Here is a 14,951-nt window from a genome sequence, read left to right as displayed (position 1 = left end):
GATAGAAACGACAGAGACAAGACAGACAGATAGACAGACAATAGATAGATAGATGGATGGATGGATGGAACAACCTTTAAATCTCAGTACATTTTCAGTGTTTTCTCCCTTCTAACCCTTCTGTACCCCTCATCAGCTTATAATTTAGAGGCCCCCAAACAATCAATCTGATTGGACGGACACAGCAGAGCATGGCATCTGACAGAGGAGCCCATTTGCGTTCATGGCTCCATGGCAAGCTCGAGTGGTAATTACAATAGCAATATTAACCGCAGTGACAGAAATAATACAAACACAGGCACTCCAAATCACTATAATTCCTCCCGCATAGAGTCCCCGATCGCAACACTCGCTGCGCTTTCTGGCACAAAAGGAGCAGGTGTCAATCCTCTCAATCTCACTCACACACACACACACAGATGCAGGGAAGTCTGCTCACTGTAAAGCCATCGGATCTTTTCTGGCGGCACAATGGCGCCATTAGCTTTGATTACTTTACTGTGATTTAAATGGAACGGAATCCTTGAAAATCCACGAAACTCTCTCCTTTTGACCCTCGGCAAGCGCTGCTCACCCCGCTCCCAGCTGCCGCCTTTAATACAGCACTGGAGCTGGCAAGGGCACACTGCACTTTCACAGAGGAGTTTCTCTTTCACACGCTCCCTTTCTTTTTTATCCCTGCGCACTCTCTCTGGCAGTGCCACTTCCTGTTGATTGCAGACTTTTCAGCACGGGCGGATAATGAGTGTGTTGTGTTCGATTTGAGGGAGTTTGCGTACGGGGCGATGAAAGTTGGCTGTGTGTGTATGTGTGTGTATCCGGGCAGACAGGTGCACAGAGAGTCTCTCTTCCTCTCCCAGGAGCATTTTGATCACAAGCACACGCGCTCTCAAGCAACAAGCAGTCTTTATGCGCACTGATTCTCGCTTCTCACATTCTGAGCTCGACTCGCCGGCCTGAGAGGAAAGTTTTCTCACATTGATGATCAAATAGTCCCCGGGAGACGGCGGACACAAACACTGAGCGTTGTGTTGTGTGCGGTTCGCCCATCTGCGAGGCTTCTATGCCCTCTCTGTATCTCCGAAACAAGCTTTGTGACCACTCTGACCCCCAGCACAAAAGCCAGGGGCAGATGCGTGTCGTTTCATTCTTTTCCCACTGTAGCTTCCTCTGGTCTTCCACTGCCGTCTCCTTAGTGTCAACACATGAATCAAACAGGGCCCGTGTGGCTTTCATGTTTGTGTAACCATAGCTACGCATCTCTTTCGAATAGGTGAGCGCTTCAGAGTTTGCATTGCTTTTTTATTTCGAATTCTGCCTCATTAAATCTGCATGGAGCGAAGGTGTTTGCGACGAGCAAGACGGTGTCATCTTTCTTTCGTAATATCGTTCAAAGGCCTTTTAATGTTTTCAAACCTGCCCTTCCCCGGCGTTTTTAATTACGACCGTTGGCGGAGAAATGAGTGAGTGATTTTGAGAACTGGGGATGTCAGAAACATTGGCAGAAAAACGCAAACGCTAAGATAAAGCCAACATTTTTTTTACCACTTTTTTACGAGAACGTCTACGCATCCCTTTGGGCCGCGTGCTACATTATTAATTGTGTCCCTCTCTTCTCCATACAAGCGGACGGAGTCGCTCCTTCGTGCTCTTCTGACAGCTCTATGTAAATTGCTGGCTGGGGGCAATGACTTCACAAAGAAGGTCACCCCTCCTCCTCCGGTGCGCATAAATGAGGCTTTTATTCATTTTCGCATTTACAAGAAAAGGACGCAACTGGGCCTCGCGTGGCAACCGTCGCTAGAGTGACAAGGCTACTGACATCTCCAAAATTACCTGCGGAAAGCATCGGCCAATTAAAGGAGGCCGATACGGTCGCCAAGGAGATCTGAGCCATCCATCAGGGAAGCGGAGTTAATGCTCTGACTGACAACCGAGAGAGCTTTATGTTTGTGCGTGTGTATAAATGCGCACTCGCTCGTGTGTTTTCTTTTAAGAGCGTGTGGTAGCATGAGAATAAGCTTGGCTCTGATTCCTCTGCACACAGTTGGATGACGCTGATCAGTCGGAGTTTGGCATTATCTAATTGGATGCTCTTAAAAGAGCTGCCTGCAACTGCAACCCTTTAAACATTTCAAATTAGATCGATAAATCAATCGCTTCAGATGAACTCTTTCCATCAGAGTGAAAAAAAATACATTTATGGGCCCACGGGAGAGAGCGCGCTTTCACTCGCTCTTGTTTTCTCTTCCCATCCCAGTGCCCCCATTAGAAATCTTTTCCAATGAATTTCCCAATGCAGACGTGAAAGAGATAGATGGTTGAAAATATGGGCTGTTCCAAATAAAAAGCATGAAGAAGAAAGTGTGAAAGAGGAGGAAAGGGGATGCATCCACTTAAAGGCAAAAACACACACCTAAGCAGAAAAAGAGAAGGGGGGAGGCGATAGGATGAGAGAGGGAGAGACTTTCTTTTATGTTGATGAAAGATAGCAAACAAAAGCAGCTCAAGGACATCCCAGCTTTCAAACCTCTCCAGTTTTCCTAAATAATGCAAGAAAGCTCTAAAAATGAAATTAGGTTGAGCCGAACAGCCCAATTCTTCATAATTACAGGACGCGGGACACTTTAAAATCTCGGCTCATTCAGAGGGGGCTTAGGTTGCTCTGCCAAAACCCATTCTAGGTCAAGCTGGCATGAACTGCGTACATTGCGGTAATACAACGCTGACTTCCTTTCACAGTGTGCTGACAGACAGAACTGATGAATGTCATAAATGTATAACCCTCTTTCGCCTCTAATTGTGCCAACTTGGCAGCAAGCCCGTGTTTCTGCGTGATGATTGGCTGGGCGGACCTGTGTGACTCACTTTGATTGGTTGGCTCTGCAGTCTGAGAGAGGGCCGGCAGCGGCTGATCTTGTCTCCTCGCGTCCAGCGCTGGTTCAGGAGTTTCCCCCGGTACTCATTTTCTGTTTGAGAGAGAAGGCAATAAGTGAAAATGAAAAAAATGAAAATGAGGGGAAAAGACAGTCATGTCAGCATCTGCGCTGGCAGTTGGAAGAGTTTTGCGGAGCGAGGGCAAAGGAGAGTTCGGTTCGGATGCTGTAACGAACTGATTCAGCAGTGAAACGGCCAGATCATCTCATCACCTGTCCACCTGCATCTGAAACCAGCAGCCTCAGCATAGGAAACACAATCTCCGTCCAAACAGCAAGACACTCACTCACAAGTGTACAATCACACAAACACACACCTGGGTCAATGATATATAGGAGCGCCCATGGTAAAGAAAAGGAAGAACCTTTAAAAAACAAAAACAAATTTAAAACAAGTTGGTTTCATGTGGTTTTAAAACTCTTTTGCCATTTTAAAGAAAGGATTCATTTTAATTAGTAAAAATATAAAAATATAATTGATTTGGCAGACAAAAGTTTTTCAAATATTAATATGAATTTTTTAAATTATTTATAAACACGTATAGTCACATATAGTCACACGTGTGTGTGTGTGTGTGTGTGTATATATATATATATATATATATATAAATAATTTTAAGGATGCTAAAAAAATTATTTTAATTAAGCTTTATTTCCATGTATTGCCCTAACATTTCTCATTTCATGCACCACAAAAGATGTATTTAAAGGTGCCATAGAATGAAAAACTGTCTTTACCCTGGCATATTTAAATAATAACAGTTCTGTACATGGAAATGACATACAGTGAGCCTCAAACACCATAGTTTCCTCCTTCATATGTAAATCTCGTGATTAAAAAAGACCACTGAAAAACAGGCGAATCAGAACATAACACCGACTGTGACGCAACAGTCGGGATCACTACGCCCCCAACATTTGCATAAACCCGTCCTTGTTCTAAGCCGGCCGAACCATCAGAAGCTCTGCAGGTATTGTAAATAAACAAGCGCGGACAACAGCGAAAATAACAAAATAAATGTTATGTTCCAGGCCGTGCAGGGGGTGTGAAGTGCAGGGATGGGTTGGTGTCTGTATTCAGAAAGGCACAGAAAGCAAATAACGCGAGCCACTAAAGGGACATGGTTAGCTCCTTGCTAGCGGTAGCCTGTGACAGTACATAAGATTTCACTCTCAGTAAGGAGAGATGAGGATGATGGCGAATGACTTACAGATCCTGAGCACCACTGACAAGCATCTGATCTTGTGAAATGTGTGGTAAGTACTGTTGCTCCATAATGTAAACATAGTTTGTGTGATCGCGTCTCTTGAAAGTGAACTATAACGCGATCGAGAAAGTGAACTATGCCCGCGTTTTATATACAGTATAATTACCCGACGATATAACTGCGAGAGAAAGTATATAAATATATATTTTCCTCCCTGTGCTTCCTTCTTGCTGATGAGCCATACTGTGAAACAGCCAATCAGAGCAGAGCTCAACATTGAGCAGCACTGTGAAACAGCCAATCAGAGCAGAGCTCATTATTATTCATGACCCTGCCAAATAAGCCAATAACAGACCGTTTCATTCTAGGGAGAAATCCTAGGGTTGTAAATGGACATGTAAAATCGTTTCTGGAGATTTTTTGCCCTTACCTAAGCCACATACCTTCTGTGTAGATATCAGAGAACAATTTAAAATACTGTATCAATGCATTCTATGGCACCTTTAAGTCATTCAGTATAAATTGGTTTTGAACTGAATAAAATAAAATACATGAGTGCCCTGTCACTGACCCACATATAGACCAGTAGAAAAAAAATTAATAAAAAATGACATTTATCTGTGGGTGTAAATGCATTAACTAATATAATATATAGACAGCACATATATAGCACATTTATGTGTTGACTGAAAGGTGCATAATGTCAAATGTGTGAAGTGACAGTTTGACAGGTCATGATGGGGGCTGGGCCTTTTACACATGTGACCTATGCACTTCTAATTAAAGAGAGGCAAGAACTAAAAAAACTCACACTTGCACATACGCGCATGCATATGCATGCTAAAACACCCCAGCTGGAAGTTCTGTCAGTCTGCTATTAGAATCAATCACATTTGTGCATTTTTATTGAGCTTTTTAGCAGGCAGGAGTGTAAGAGAGGGGAGGGGTCACAGAGACAGGCCCGTGCTGGGGGAGGGAAATTGGTCAGTAAATAATGAATCAACCATAAATCTGATTTTTTTTTTCCCTCCTCTCTTTTTTTCATCAGGGTAATAGTCCATCTTTCCATAAACCCTTCCCCCACCCCCTCCAGCACACATATGATAGACATGCGTGATAGAATGATAAAAGAGTGTCAATAAAATCTGATGCAAAAATATCCCCTCCGCTCAAGCTCTAACATGTTCATGCCATCAAACGCAGAACATTAAAATAATCATTACATTCATCAATGAGCACGGATCAGCCATTGTTTGTGAAATCTCACAGCTGAGACTCCAGTTCATAACTCACTTTTGTTTAGCCATCAACAATACCGCAGGCAACAAACTCTCAAAGTTGTGTGAAAAATCCTTCTGAGGATTTCAGCGTTCAAAACGCACAAAAACCTACGCTAACCTGTCAAGCTTTGCCTTTAAAATGATCAGAGGCCACCAGAGAACTTTGTGTTGAATCACAAAGATCTTGAATCTCTCTGTCAAGCATAAAAGTCCATGTAACATTTTTGTAGTGTTGAGTAAAAATAATTTAAGTGAAAGGTTGTTATATAGTTATGTATAAAGACTAAAATACAAGAAAAGTCAAATAATATACAGTATATACAGTACACACACACACACACACACACACACACACACACACTTGAAATGAACTCAACTCATATTAAAACACTTTCAAAGCTATTGTTGCTTCCATATGCAATTTGTTTGCAGTAGAATCATCATCTCTATAAGAATGATTGTTTTCAGTTTTGATATATTGTAGTACGAGACTGCCAATCTCATTTTGCCTCTTCTCCCCTTACTTCTGTCCTTTCATTTCCTCTCTTTACCTTTATCTCAATCTGGTGTGTTCTTCCTTTAAAGCAGGCTTCCATCTGTTTCTTATAGGGCACTAAAACTCACCTCGCACTCTCAGAGAGAGAGCCAAAGAGCAAGAGAGCGAAAGAGAAAGAGTTTGCTGTCAGTAAATGAGAAGCCCTTAAACATGCCTAGCTTCTGACTTGCTTCCCCCTCTAACATCTGCCCTTCTCTCTTAGCAAGCACAAAATAAACAAAGCAGGCAGATCTGATTTGCCTCCTAAAACTCTGTGCAGCAGCAATAACCTAGAAAAAGACAGGCAGGATGCCAGTCATCAGAGTTAGAAAGCTGTAGGGCATTGTCAGTAAAAGCATTTCCAATGCCCCTTACACACACACACTCCCACGTCGGCACGGAACAAAACGCTTATTTATCAACTTTCAGCCCTCTTCTAAAAAGTGACTACAACAGCACTACTGTGCATCCATCCCCCCAACGCTCTCTCGCTTTTTCTCATTCTACAAATTTCAAGCCAAATAAACAGAACTGCGAGGCGCAAAGGGCTCTTTTAAATCTCACCATAAACCCGGCCGTATAGCAGACTCCACACTTTCCGGGCCCTCTGAAATGGCACGGCCCCCATAATCCACCCCCGTGGCTCTCAATAACCTTGATGGCTCAGGTGCCACTTATTCTAAAGCGAGATGGAACATTAATAAAGCTAAACAGTTCATCATTTACAGATGGGCCGGAGAGACTATTATGTGATTGGCTTCTGTGGATGTTCAGTATAAAGTATTACACTACAGGAGGAACAAGAGATTAATAAATGATCTGTGATAGTTCTGCTACTGTGAGACAGTCAAAGGAGACAGAGATGAGTGTAAACAAATCAAGAAAATCATGTTATGCAGCTGAAATCCATCATAGTGATGCAGAGTTGTTTGAGACAGACATAAATCCATAGTTTAGATTAAACAGGGATGGATGCCTTCACGGTAATCCACGGGTGACACATCTGCACTCTCTGCTCCAGTTAAGCAGATTTAACTTCAACTTTGTGATTAGAGAACAAACAGAAAGCTCTTAACAAGAGCAAAGGTGAACGTATAACGTTAGCCTGCGAGACGCACCCAAACCTAATTATTATAAAAACAACAGTACCATCAAAAAATATTTAACATTCACGGTGGATTGTAGTTTTCCTTCTGGGAGATCAAAAAAATCGACTTGTGCCTGAAAGTCAGCAGCGAGTAATAAAATTAGACTCTCCTTCATGTCAAAACGATTCAAAGTGCCTTTGAGAGCTACGGGCACTCTTTTTTTCTTTATGACGCACCACGGAAAACACCATGACAACCACGAGCGGCAGAAAGAGCCCCACTCAGAGAGTGACTCTGCGTTAAAGGAGCAATGGCAGAATTTGGCTTTGTCAGAGTTTCTTAAATAGACAGAAATGCTCTCAAGGTTACGGACAAGTAAAGAGGTTAACTATCAATGCTCAGGAGTGCTTCCAGTACTGTTTGTTCAAAAGTGCTGCCGGACGCAGAAATAGTTGATTCATTCCGGGTACTGATTCTAAATTGATTCATTCAGATTAGTTCAATGCCTCTGTTTGTACGTTACATAGTTATGCCAGTAGATGGTGGCAAGCTTTTTGCATGTCTTTAGTGTTCAGTGAGTGGGTCATTGAATCATTCACTCAACAGATTCTTGTTTTTCAATCTAACAATCTTATTTTTAGCATCATAAAATAACATTAGAATCATCATATTATTTTAATGTATTAGCTATCACAATCAAAAACACACTGGTTTGTAGAGCAAAAGGTTTCATCATACATTGTTTTTCTTTTAGTTATTAAGCAACTTATAAATCAAAAGTCTCATTCAAAGAAAATAGCTCAAATAGAAAATACTTCCGCGTTGCAAAATAAGACGGTCGGCCATGTTTAGAGGCAAATTTCAGTTACAGAATTCAAAACAAACTTTAAAGCAAACTTTTAATAAAAAAAATTATAAAAAAAAAAAAAAAAAAAAAAATTCCCCCTTCTCAAAACAACAAACTTTAAAAGTGTGAACTCAGTTACTTCATGTAGCTAGTTGTTTAAAATAAGAAAAGGGCCTGCACGTGAGTGAATGATTCTTAAAAGATTTGCTCAAAACACCGAACGAGACAGCACCACCTGAAAGCTCGGAGTAAACAAAGAATGACGCGCTTGTTGCACAAGACTCAAACAGCATAAACATGCATTCTAAATCACCGACCAATTCAACTGCACGCAATTCAGTGTTTCAAGGCTTAAAGGCTGCTCTAAATGGCACCTTTCTTCACTAATGATAGGGGCGACCCTGACCCTCGGCCCTGGTGGCGTGGCTTTCTGCTGTGCTCTGAATGAGAAGAGCGCAATTTGGCCCAGCTGCTCCATTCCACATGTTTATTACTCTCTCCTCTCCGGAAAACCCGTGGCACCTGCTGCAGCACTACATCTTTATGTTTTCCCACTTTTATATCACTTTTTTTTTCTGTACAATGAACTGAGTGATAAACAAGTGCCTATTTCGAGCGTTTAGCACCTTTGGACAACCAAAATGAGCACTGACGTTGGTATATTGCAAACAGCCCTGCTTGAATATGATAGGAATTAATCCGCGGATAAGATTAAACGGCGATCTGTGAAGACCTAGATTTCATGATTCGGGTGAAAGAGCTGCATGCACCAGATGATCCACTATACTCTCATTTATTTATAAGACTGAGCACATTGTTCGGTTATATATTAACGTGGCTGACAGAAATAATTGGGAAAACTTGCAAGGATTCCCCCCACTGCACAGATAGCAGCATCTCCTTTTATTAAACTCTGGAGGTTCCTGACGACTGCGCAATTCTGCACAATTTCCGCTAACAGATAGATAGGATCTTGTGAAAGTTATTACTAAAACCAGTTTCTAGGCGAGCGAGATAAAATAAACGACTCCATGAATCAATGTTGCGCTCAGGTGACCTTCACTGTATACAGTGCTGAATATCTTGACAAGTGGATGTCACTAAAATGCGGTAGGCTAGTCCAAAACAACATTAGCTGCATTATTTGTCAGTAAATACAGTAGGAGAGACAGCAGTTTCGCTATATTTCTCAAACTTTCATACATACTTTGATACAGTTTACGAACGGAAAAAAACCTTCAGGTTGTACCACTAACAGAAAACAAGGCCATTTTAAATACTGTGCATTTATTGTGGTGGTAATCAAATGTACTTTTGAAATAATCATTATGCACCACACCCCACTCTCATTTCATTATAAACATGTTAATTCACAGTGGAAAACGTTTGAATTAAAATCAGCAAATTAAATTGAAAACAAATACATAAAACTGACAATATAGTGTGATAGTCACTCTCAATAAGACTTATTTCATCTATATGTCTCATTATATGCAATCTTTAAGGTTCAGTAGAAGTATGATGGAAAAGTGTTACAAGCCTCCAAGTTAGCTCTGTCATGTTATTTTTATTTAGATGTATATCAAATTAAACAACATAACTTGCTGATTCAGATAATACCTGAAATCCCAGTCATAAAAAACCGCCACACACACAAATTATAAACCAGAGATGAAATATAAGTATTGTTGGTCCTGTAACTCCTTTATATTTTACATAGAGACTTACAGCTTCTATCATCATCTCATGTATGATGGTGATTTCACCCCTGTAGCTCATTTGTAATTGGTTAAACTGATGGTGTTACACCACCTGTGTTACAGCACTTCCTGCTCTCCTCCACTGCACTGATCTGATCTGGAAGTGCTGGCTGTCAGAGAGCCAGAAGCCTCAGACTGTGAGAAGTTAGTCACACACTCAAAGCTCACTAACCCCAGTTACTTTTCTCATGTTATGAGGCTTCTGGCTCTATAACAACCAGATATTATTTTCTTAAAAATAATAATAAACTGTACAATAATAAACTATATATAGTTTACTATATATATAGTTTATAAACTATACACAGTATAGTGTAGGTCCACCTTGATTACATGATCACATAACTGACTCTCAGATGAAACAGATTCACTTTCACTTCGTCCACCATCTTGGTTGCAGGTGCTTTGATATTATACTTCATACAATAGTGAATGTCTAACACATTAGCCCCGGAATACTGAGCAATATGAGGCACAGACGCACTAATCACTCATTAGAAATGAACAGGGGCGGGGGATGGATGCAGAGGATGTGCGTTATTGCTTCAACTCTCATGACTTTTCTTCTGCGCATCTCACCAGGGGCGGTTGACATTTAAAGAGAGCATCTCTCCACTCTGTTTTCTGCTGCAGAAAATCAAATGGCCACCCCTCCTTCTTCTTCCACGCCATTCGTGCACTCGGCCGGGAGTCCTGCGCTACGCCCATTGTTCGACCTTAATTACACTGAGCCATATGGAAGCAACTCCGTATGTGTGCCAAAAAGATGGAGATTATACAACTACATGACAGTGAGCACTTACAGTGCGATCACTCCGAGCCCGAGCGAACGGGTAAATTATAAACACACAAGCACATAAACGCTCATAAAGCTCAAAACGCGATGAAGTGGATTGAGAGATGAACAGTTTTGACTAACGCACGCCGCGCGCATTTATCAGCATCTATGCGCGAGAATAAGCAGGCGGCTGGGGAATATGGACTCGGCATTCCCGATTCAACTCTAGGATCAAACGCGCGCAGGATTTCTGTGGCAAAGTGAGAAAACAAATAGACATCGCTGTGTTCGTACGAGAGCGCCATAGCTGACTGTTTCTCCATCACTTTTTCCATGTCAACTCCACACAGTCTCCGCTGGAGCTTCTTCTAGCAGGGAAGCGTGGACTCACACTCACACTATCCTCTCCGAGACAAACATCTTACTTCGAAGATTATAAAATCAATCATCGATCATACAAGTGCGATAAGGATGAAATATGAAAATAAAGCGGCATCCTTCAACGCAAAAGCCATTAACCTTGATCTGTAGGGCATCTCGGAATGGGATGCTCTAGATATGTAGTCTACATCCTTGGTTAGCAAATGATATAATACAGCGTCAAACATTTAGAATATCTTCTAACAACTCAACACTTGACTCTAAACCTAGCTACATATCTCAAAGATCCTCTTGAGAGATTTTTTTGGTGACAAACAAAAAGAACCAAAACTATTTTATATTTGACAAATAAAAATCATGATCATGATTACCTGAGTGAAAAAAATAATAATCCCGAAATCTGCTTCGCCAGACGCTTCTCTCGTCTTCGTCGTGTATTCAGTAAGCTGTGAGACAGTTTGGGGTAAAATATCTCATTTATAGATTTTTCTAAAAGAAAACTAAACTCTACTTCTTCAGTAGTATCCCGAAAGATTCAGTGACAGCGGGGAAGAGGATCGGCGCTTCTCTGGTGCTGCTACGGACGAGCGAGGATCCAGAACGGGGCGGTATGAACGCTACTTGTTTGTAAGCAAAAACATGGCTTCATTTGCCTTTGTCAGCGAGAAAACGTAATATTGACTTACCTTTCCCTCATGAGCCATTGTCCCCCACCTCCTCCCTCCGCCCTTTGCCATGACATCACGAAAGCTGTAGTAAAACCTACAACATCGATGGGCTGGGCTTTGAATATCCCCCCGCAATAACTCAGCGGACATGTGTACAGCCATGCACACTCTATTTCATACTCTGTCTTTCTCAGTGCACACACACACACACACACACACCACACACATGATCGCTCCCCTCTCCCTCTCTCTAACACCCACACCCACGCACGACAAGGGATTTATACAAGTTCTCCTTTGTGCCAGAAACAAGATAATCATAAAGGTTCTTCAGTGGCTCAGAAAAGATCCATCTTATTACTCAAGACCATATTGGCTATATATAGTTCTTGGGTTGTTTATATGGTTCTAGAGATTAAAAGCATTTTGGATTTGCAATATCGGCTATTTAGTATCACTTGAAGCACCAGAAGATGGTATTCAAAAGAACTAGAGAACAAAAAAGTTCTTAAAACGGTTCTTCTATCGCTTTATTTTTTGAGAGTGACAGATAAACGCTGGCGGATAACTAATAGAGGACATGCGTGTTTCAAACATAGTTCAGAGTGCGCGTCGGGTCTCTGTTACTTTAAACTCTAATAGCGTAAGCTGCTTATTTTACGCCCAGTAATTAATCTTTAATATTGCACAAAAGCATGCATATGTCGCCGGTGTTATCTGAACCCTCCCTCCTGACTCTTTCCAAATGGTACTGTCCAGTGATTCACACACTTTTCATAGGCAATGCTTCACTGGTAAAGTTAGCCTAATATATTATGATCAGACTGCTGGCATTAGGGTGTATGGATTAAGAAATAACAAGATAAAAGCTAAAAAACTTTTTAGTTTTTTTTGTTTACAATCATCTGCATTGACGATATATATACATACACACACACACACACACATACACACACACTATGTTGCCGAAAGAGTGGAAGGCAACAAATAAAAGGATTTCAACACCGTACTGTCTTCTTCACTCAAAACAGACTAATGTAACTTGGAATGACTCCTAAATGTTGCACACACCGCTGTTGTGCTTTGTTGTTTTGTAACCATTAGTGAAAATGACAACCATTCATTACAAGCCATTTGAGAATATTCTCCACAAATGCCACTCTTTATCTGCTGTCTCCATGCTGCACACGGGGGGAATTTTCAAAAAGCCAACCTTCGCCTTTCAGAAATTCTATTAAGTTCTTATCTCTTTGCGGCAGGCTCTTTTTTTGCTGTCCCATTGTTATGCATTGGAGCTGAAATCAATCACGAAGTGTCCACGCAGCATCAATATGATTTGAGTTGCCTCACTAACCGAGACACAATCCAATAAACAAAAGACAGAATAGAAACCATACACACCTAAAAAATAAGTTACACTCCACTGCCACAAGTACTCGGAATGAGATTCACAGGAGCGAGAATTATTGTTTTTTCATTGAGAACTTTGAGAATAAATGGTAAGAGTAAACAGAAGGAGCACAAGTACGGAGTTTGCGCTCGGCTGGGCTTCAGGACCCCAGTACCATGGACAGCGACCCGGAGGAAACTCACACCCGACTGCCTTCCTCCGCGAGACTTCCGTCAGTTGTGATGCGTTTCAATAGAAATGTTGAAAAGATAAACAATATAGGCTAGCCTAACATGATCGGAGTTATGATGAAATTACACGGAACTTTCAACAGGGTCGATATTTTAAGGGAATTCTGTCAGCAGTTTCGGGGAGGAATATGGCGAGGTTCTTCTCTCGCAGCCAAAAATCTCTAACAAAAACTAAATTATCTTAATTTATATTTAAACAAATATTTTAAATCTACTAATATGCAAAATTAAATAATAATAATAACAGGGATAGGTTCGTTATTAAAAAAAAAAAAGGTCCGATAGGGATCTTGACCGAAAGCGATGTACTGTTGCTATGGTTACCACGACAGGCCGACCCTACTTGTTTTCGCGAGGGTCTATTTAAAGTGTACTCTGACTATCTGGAACTTAAATGCTAAAATGATATTTCAAAGATGTATGTGCAAAATGTTTTCATCATCATGCAGCACCATTCTTTGCATTCATTTAACTTGACACAATCATGTATGCCACTTTATTTTCAGTTTTAAGAACTTAATTATTTTTCTTTAATAGACTAATTTCATTTACAGTGGTGGGAAAAGTTAGGCTACTCTATCGTTGAAGGTTTTTGAACTTTTTATTTACAAATTTAAGGCAATTAAGCTTATTTTTTTAAATTAAGTAGTTTTACACTAGTGTATCATCAGAGTGTTTAGAACAAAATCACAGATGGAAAAACAGCCTAATGCATGTAGCTGTAAATCGGCCTAGATGTTAGCCAGCTGAGTAAATAATAATACAAAAAAATCATAGGCTAACTAAAATTTTTCAATGTCATAAACACATTTGTTTTGAAATCCTCAACCGTTATAACTGTCCAATCGTGTTGCAACTCCACTGAAAACAATAGGCTACACATTCTTTACAATATGGTGGCTGTATAAATATTGCATAAGGGAGTGGGAGTCAGCTGAGAGAGCGGGCCGCAGGGGCCCCAAACTCCGTGAATGGCCTTGACAGATGGAACAAGCTGACAGACAACAACAGAGAGAAAGTTTGAATGAGCCTCTGGGCTGGCATTGTGTCCGCCACGGTCCCCCAGGAAACAAACCGCCCTTTGTCTCGACACTTCAACAGCTCTGAAGTTTACAAAAGGTCTAGACGAGGTTCCCGAAAGTTATGATTTGTATCAATGTGCTATATATAGACCTCAATACGACAAGCTTTCAACACCTGCCTAAAGCGACAGAAGAGGGCATGCTGAACTATAAAGCCTCACAATAGCGAGAAGAAATCTGATATGTATCCCACTAAACACTATACTACACTATTACGGTCTCAAGTCTGCTTAAAGAGATGAGTGTTACATAAATAATTAAACAAATATATTTTGCTATCAGTTCATATATAAATAATACAAATAAAACAAATGCTCATACACTACCAAATCTCATATGGGAGCAGTAACAGCAGGTTAAACAACTTTTTAGACACCTGTTAATTAAGCAATGTTCGTCGTTTATATTTAAACTAGTCAAATAGGAGACAGCGAAGGTTGACTGACCTAAAAAAGTCCCACACAGCTTCATGGTAGCGGCTCCGAGTTTCCCATAAGCGTCTGGCAAGTCCTGAGAAAGTAAACTTGAGTGGAAAAGTTGAGGACAAAATTACTACAACTTCTCTTTGAAAGGAGCAAAGGAGGGGTGCTGACTGACGTCAAAATCCAGCCCAGCCAATCAGAGACCAGCATGTGGGTAATCGTATCCTACCGCTGCAAAACTCTCAGCCAATCAAAACAATTGTCTTCAGTTCTCAACAACAAAGCCTGTAGAATGCCAACAGAAGGGACTACCGGCAGCTGTGCG

The 14,951-nt window shown here is 41.0% G+C and overlaps 1 protein-coding gene across 1 annotated transcript in view; it reads right to left on the bottom strand.

The window, feature by feature from the left end:
- Positions 1–14,678, bottom strand: part of LOC306859485 (myelin transcription factor 1-like) — a gene marked incomplete at its 3' end in the record, with an annotated part of 33,536 nt that extends 18,858 nt beyond the window's left edge. The window contains exons 1-2 of the mRNA XM_079400525.1: positions 14,651–14,678; positions 2,869–2,969 (exon numbers count right to left, since the gene is read on the bottom strand). Of these exons, the coding sequence (XP_079256651.1) occupies positions 2,869–2,969; positions 14,651–14,675 (126 nt within the window). The 5' untranslated portion in view covers positions 14,676–14,678. The remainder of the gene's footprint in view (positions 1–2,868; positions 2,970–14,650) is intronic.
- Between the last annotated feature and the right edge of the window lie 273 nt (positions 14,679–14,951).

Source organism: Barbus barbus, assembly GCF_936440315.1.
Source record: "Barbus barbus genome assembly, chromosome: 40".
NCBI lineage: Eukaryota > Metazoa > Chordata > Actinopteri > Cypriniformes > Cyprinidae > Barbus > Barbus barbus.
Note: the sequence above shows the minus strand (reverse complement) of the source record. Positions and strands in the feature narration are given on the sequence as shown.